Source organism: Hevea brasiliensis, chromosome 10, assembly GCF_030052815.1.
Source record: "Hevea brasiliensis isolate MT/VB/25A 57/8 chromosome 10, ASM3005281v1, whole genome shotgun sequence".
Lineage (NCBI taxonomy): Eukaryota > Viridiplantae > Streptophyta > Magnoliopsida > Malpighiales > Euphorbiaceae > Hevea > Hevea brasiliensis.
The window spans coordinates 94,255,362-94,262,182 of record NC_079502.1 but is presented as its reverse complement, the minus strand read 5'-3'; the positions used below and the strand labels follow the sequence as shown (position 1 = coordinate 94,262,182).

Here is a 6,821-nt window from a genome sequence, read left to right as displayed (position 1 = left end):
ATTTTGTGTATTTTTTAATATATTTTATAATTTTTTATAATTAACTTTGTTTTAAAAAAAAAATTCAAATTTGAGATATCATTATTAGAAATAACTCAAATATGGACAATGGAAGTTCAACAATTTTCTCAAAATTATTTATGTTATTATTATTTTAAATTATATAAATTGATTATTAAAAATTAAAATATTTTTATGATGCAAAAGTTTAAAATTTGAGAATTTTATGGTATAGTTTTAAGTTTAGGGATTCTATTAAACCATGAAGTTTAGAAAGATATCCAGTAAACTGCCCTAAACTCTGGCTCTCTAGCTTTCAGATTTCTTGTTTCAGAAACAGAAATGGCTTGGTGCTGCGGATTTCTACCGACATCACTGATTTCCATTGCTAAATCATCATCAATCCGAACATTAGCCCTACCGCGCCTGCGTCCTTCTCCTCATCTTCAAGCCTTGCTGACCCTTCTTCACCATTCCCACGTAAGCAAAGTACTTCCGCTTATAGGGCTCATGGTGTAGGTTGTTTAATGGCATTTTTTGGATTTGATTCTGTAATTATTATTGGAATTTTAAGTTGCACGCAATCGCTAATGGGGCTGAACAGCTTGGTGGTTGCCATTCGCCTCACTTCTCATAATGCAGTTGAAGCGCGCTTCTGGTGCGAATTGTCTCAGGGTACCTTCTCCTTCAATCTTACTTATCAAGCTCGCTAGTATTTTATCTCTTTATATCAAAAAATTGAATTGGAACTATGATTCTTATCATTGATTATGAAGTGTAGTACACTATTCTTATACACAAGGCAGCAGCTAGGTGAAGTAACTGGCGGGAAATAACAAAAAGGGAAAACTAACTGCTTCAGCTAACAAACTCACTAAAATAAGTTGCATTCTCGCTATTTTAACCATCATCACTTTTCATGGTAAAACTTTATGTGAGTCTCATTTTGTGTGTTAAAATCTCATGGACTTTTTTCCCCCATAGAACAACTAGAGCTTAGTAGCCTAGTTCAATCTTCAGGACTAATAAGCTTGATTCTTTGATTTTTCTGGGAATTATGTTTTAACTATGTATATTTTTCTTGGAAGCTTGTGTTCTTCTTTGTTTTAGAAATGTGTTGGACTTGAACGCCTTAGATTGTGACTGCACATGTAGTTTTGCATTAATAGATTCAGGAGACAGGGACATACAAGTTGCAAGGGGATTGATGAAAATTGAGGATAATATTTTTTTTCACATGCGTAGGAGATTGCAAATAGGATAAAGTGTAGTTTGTGATTAGAATGCTATAATTTACTAAATCTGTCCTTGCCAGTTTGTTGGTCGCTTGGAAGGAGATGAAACAATCCCCTTGTAACGAATCACATACGTAGGAAACTGGAAATGAAGCTATAGTTTACAAATTCTGTCCTTGCCTGTTTGTTGCTTCCTTGAAAGGCGATGGAACAATAATCTCTTTTACCAACTACACATAAGAAGAGGAAGGGAAGGTTTGTGGGGGGGGGGGAGGGAGAGGGGAGGGTGGGTTGGGTTTGAAGATGTGAAGTAGCACAAGAGTAACGTTTCAACATTAACTTGTACCAAGGCACCCCAAGAATATTAGTTAGAAGTCTGAATAAAACTAGCAGTTAGAAGCAGATATTTGTAAGTGACAAAAGAATTAAGCAGCCGATTGCTGGCAAATAAGTAGAAGGAATAGAGAAGTTTAAGAAATCACTGACTAGGATCTTAGGAAACACCTGAGATTTGATGTGTCATGTGTCCATGGTGGTGTACAGCATCATCACATTCTCAAAGCATTGAAGCTGAAATTTTCTGTCAAACTTCTTTAATTTGAAAGAGAGTTTATTGCCCATATAAATATCGAGTAAGAAGGTGCATCTGAGTAGATGGTTCTGAATCTCTAGCCAAGCAGTTAATACAACTGTCTTAAAAAAGTACTCTTAGGGAGCAGCTGCATTAACACAGAAGGGCTATATAGTACACTTACAAATGAACACCAACAAATTATAAAATTACCACTGTAATAAACATGTCCTGCTCAATTAATCCTGGGTTAATCAAGCTTTTAATGGGTCCTGCACCATTTTCAATTTCCTTAAGAGAATTCGTTTCCCTGTCTTATGAATTATGAACTTTTGAAATTCCTATTTCCTCTGTTACTTAACCATTGACAATTGATTGGAAATGAGTTTCTAAATATTCAATACAGCTGTGAATGTTCTGTTCTCTTGTAATTTCCTCCAGCTGGTAGGCCCTAATTTTAATGTTTACTGGAATTTGTTTCTGTGTCATGGGCAGAATATGGGAATTCTATGTTGAAATGAATATTGATTTTATTTGTACTAGAGTTACTTGAATTAACCATTGAATTGGTGCACAAGTGCCATGCTTTGTTGGGTTTTGAATTACATCAGTGGGGATTACTTTTGTTGCAGGAGGTATGTAAGTTGTAAACTATATATATATATATATATATATATATATATATATATATATATCCACTCCTAATGGAGATAATAGGAAGAGAGTTCAATTAGGTTCGCTATTTTCAGAACTATTGTTACTGGCCCTTCACATAAGCCAATTGACCGACTTGAAGGTTTTTTTTTTTTTTTCCAACAAATAAGGAGAGTTTTTCCTTCCTTTTATCATTTATGGAGTTCATAATTCTCTTTTTCATTTGTAATATAGATATGGACAATTCAATAAATGTGGGCTTGGTTAACCTTTGAAAGGGTAAGAATTGAATAAGTAAAACTGGTTATACAAGAATAGATAAGGGTATACCTTGTCTCTAAGTATCACCTGAAAAATTTGATGCTCAACCTTGATCTAAGGCTGAAACATATTGATCCTTAGAGAAATATTCATCGCTAGGACAAGCTATGGTGAACCACTAACCATATCGTGACCATGCCTTTGTGCAAAATAAAGATCTCTTGTATTTGTAGAATTGCTTGTTTGAATCCACAGCTGTGCTTGTTTCTCTAGGTTGTGCTATAGCTCTTGGTTAGAATTCCATAATTTTTAATTTTTGTAACTGATTGAATCAGAGCTCAGATTGAACTCGCTTTCTGGATACAGTGCAGCCAAGTCATTGATAAAACGTGGCATTAAATCATAGTGAATGCAAAAGATGGGTTCAAACTTTATGCTAGTGCAATAAATATGCTATATTCTTGAGCACATGCTGGTGTTGATGCTATTCCAAGCACTCTGCCCCACATCACTTGAACCCTGATAATTTCTTGTCCCACACACATAAAACAAGAAAACGTGGTTTTCTCTTGTTGAATCCAGTTCTGCATAGTCGGGAGTAAAGAAGCAGAGATTTGCGTGTTTGTTTTTGCCCTCTCAGGATTCAATCTAGTAAATGCTTTTGATTATCCGTATAAAAACATGTGAGAAGCCGATCTTGATACAGTTCTAATTGGCCCAAGGTTCTTATCTTGACAAAGTGCTGGATACAACTTGTGTTCTAAAATCTTGAAACTAATTAGTTGTATCAGAGGTGGATTCTTACAAGCACTTGCCTATTTGACATCCCCAGCTCGACAAAGAAAATTATTATTATTATTATTATTATTATTATTATTATTATTATCATCGTTGTTATTAAGGCTAACCATACCATTTAGTGCTAATTGTTCTCGCAAAATCAGCAAAGATTATATTTTGGAGGATCTCTCTGTGTAAGGAACCAGATCCATGGCCACGAAGGACGACAAGAATGGCTATAGTGTCATATCATTTTCTTGATGTAATTCATGTACAACTCTCTATATTCTCTTTCAACAGTCAATTCACTACAATGCAGAAGCATCTGAAGAATATATCAGAATAACACAACCAAGGTCATACTTGAGTGATTATTGAGGCATATAACTCAAAACTGCTTTTAGGCCAAGCTTTTTCAGAAGCGATGCATTAGTAGCTTTCAGTATATCTATCATCCAAGCTCATTGAGTAGCAAGTTGAGAAGCATATGTATCATCTTCTTTTGTTCCCCTTTTTTTACCCCTTTTTGATGGGTAAAGGCATACAATCCCTCTTTCCTGCTAGAATCAACACTTCCATGGCATCCGAACTTGTTTCTTGTTTTGATCTTATCTACAGAAGGTGCTTTATGCATTTATACCTCTTTTAAACCTTGAAAAGATAATGGCTCCTGATAATTTGTGTTAGCTGATCAAGTTCTGCTAAAAAGTCAGTGGACTTTGCCCTCATATATTTGTGTATTCTCAGTTCTTGATAGTCAATTAAAGGCATCGGTGTGTTTGGCTAGTGGAGATAACAGCAAATAAAAGAACAGAAAATTGCAATATTTTAGCAAAGTTGCGTGATGTACGTGTTGTTTAGCTAGACCCTAGTCTGCCTAACATTTAACAGGAAATTCAATTACCAATTTATTATTTTATAATATCTGCAGATTATTGATTTGAAGTTTCCTAAAAACTTCTTAGCTTATGTATGAAACTGGTTGATAAGACAAGTCTAGTGTTCAAGGTCTGACTCAGCATTCGAACACCACAGTCATTAAGAACCTTCAGCATCAAGCAGGTTTCATTAGACGCTCTGTGGTCAAGCTGGGCTTCCATAATTTGAGAAGAATTATTATTATTAGAACAGCAAAGATTCTGAGAATAAGCACAAGTGGAGTTGTTCTCAATGCCCTTCTCCTACTGTACATGTACATTCGCCCACTACTTATGGAGACACCCACATAGATCCTCTTTGATTTTAGGATCAAAACGCAATTGGAAGTGGACAACACATCTCTCTCTCTCTCCTTACTTTTTTTTTATTATTATTATTTGTTTATCTGCATTATCATCACTTGGCTGGGACCCCCCAGCCCTTAAAATAGTGTTTTCTTATAATTAAATAAAAGTTTAAAATAATGGCATCTCCACTTCAATATCTTGTAAGGAAGCTTAACATTCACTCACTTGTCGGATGCTTGTCCGTCTCTTAGAAAAAGTAAATGCTCTCCTTCTGGTTGTTGCCGTTTCCCCTTTATCACTATGATTCATATCTCTTCAGTCTTCCCTACCTGACAATACTACTAGAGTTGAGAAATTATGCCTACCCATTTTCTCTGTCAAAATTGTCCACTTGTGCTTCAGTCTGTACTTCTTTGTCTTTGAGAAGACTTTCATATCAGCAATTTTCCTCTTGCCCTCTCTCCATTGGTTCATTATTAAAAAAACTTATCATCTTTTCCCAGACCAGTAAAGATGTTTAAGAAGTTTGACATTCAGAGTAGTAGTCCAAGTTTGGAGGGTCCTGCCTGGGTGTTTGAAAAGCTGAAAAACACAGAATGGGGCAAATGGCACAGGACCATGTTCCAAACGTTTACTAAATTGCTTTATGTTTTATACGTGACATGAAATGTGTCCTCTTATGGGTTTTGAATCTTCTGATTGTTAAGCCTTTAAAGGCATTGCATTTGTTCTCATCCCCAATTACCAGTGACGAAAACTAGGGAAATGAAAAAAAAAATCAATAAATAAAAAGAAAACTTTTTTCATTGGATTTTAATGGTGATCTTGTAACTTGACAGTCCTGAAAAGGATTCTAATGAGCTACATAATTGGAGATTGCTCTCATTTTTTCATAATGTGATTTGATATGATTTGAAACCTGAAACTTATTCACCACAAAGCTGTCAATCTGGACACACTGAATCCATCACAAAACAACAGAACATAGACATGAAAAATAAATAATGATTTGACTACTGATGATATTATAGACAATGAAGGTTCTGTTTTATATAAGTCTCAATATGATCATGTTTTTGATGCTGTAAGTATAGAAAAAAGTTGAAAACGATGAGTCAGGAATCCTAAGCTTTGACACAACCAACTCTATTAGTTGACATAAGCGTTTGCACCCTCTTAAATGAGCTATCATCCCTGATATGGGATCACCCAGATAAAAATTTAATAACTTCTCCTACTTTCTCTTCTATATATAATACCCTCTGCTCTTGTCTATTAAATCCCTCCTTGATCTATCGCTCAATTTATATAATACCAGAAACCCATAACACCCATTACCAAAAGGTTGCCATAAAAAGCATTACAGTAAATTGAGAGTTCTGCCGCCATGATTTTCCAGGTTGGGGAAGAAGAAGCAAGAGAGATATCTTCTCTCAATAACAAAGATGCTGAATCAAAAGTCACCAACAGCGATCAATCACAAGCTGATGAGGATGATAATCTGAAGGAATGGTTGAGTCTAGGCCTCAACAGATATCAACCAGTCGCAGCTGGAGACTGTGATCCTGTATTATCGTCAAAGCCTGCTGCTACTAACAAGGTTTTCTCATGCAACTTTTGCATGAGAAAGTTTTATAGCTCACAAGCCTTGGGGGGTCACCAGAATGCACACAAAAGAGAAAGAGGAGCTGCTAAGAGGTTCCAGTCTAATAGAATGATGATGGCAAGTACAACAGCAGTTGGATTCCCGTTCAATCTTATCTCAGTTAGATCACTTGGTGTCCAAGCTCATTCACTTTTACACAAGCCTACCAAAGAAGGGTCTAATTTGGCTGCTCGGTCTGGGGGTGCAAATGCAGGTTTTGGCTTGGCTTGGACTCCCTTTATGCTTGAAGAAGCAATGGATTCTGTCTGGCCTGGAAGCTTCCGTGTGGACAGAGAACAAGCTTCAGATTTGCATAAGCTTGACTTAAATCTTAGATTGTGATCGTGCCATTTTAGTTTAGCCCTCTTTTTTTCCCCCTAAATTAATCTTGTCTATGTAATAAGCTAAATTAATGTGCTCATTCTTGAAATAAAGATACTAATTTATAA

At 35.7% G+C, this 6,821-nt stretch overlaps 1 protein-coding gene across 1 annotated transcript; it reads left to right on the top strand.

Moving 5' to 3' along the window:
- Positions 1-5,660: 5,660 nt before the first annotated feature.
- On the top strand, positions 5,661-6,821 carry LOC110631714 (zinc finger protein 1). The gene has a single exon (XM_021779648.2). The coding sequence runs from the start codon at positions 6,115-6,117 to the stop codon at positions 6,712-6,714; it is 600 nt and encodes a 199-aa protein (XP_021635340.1). The 5' UTR covers positions 5,661-6,114; the 3' UTR covers positions 6,715-6,821.

Coding starts and splice junctions, on each gene's coding strand:
- LOC110631714 (XM_021779648.2), top strand. CDS start 6,115: ATGATTTTCCAGGTTGGGGAAGAAGAAGCAAGAGAGATATCTTCTCTC.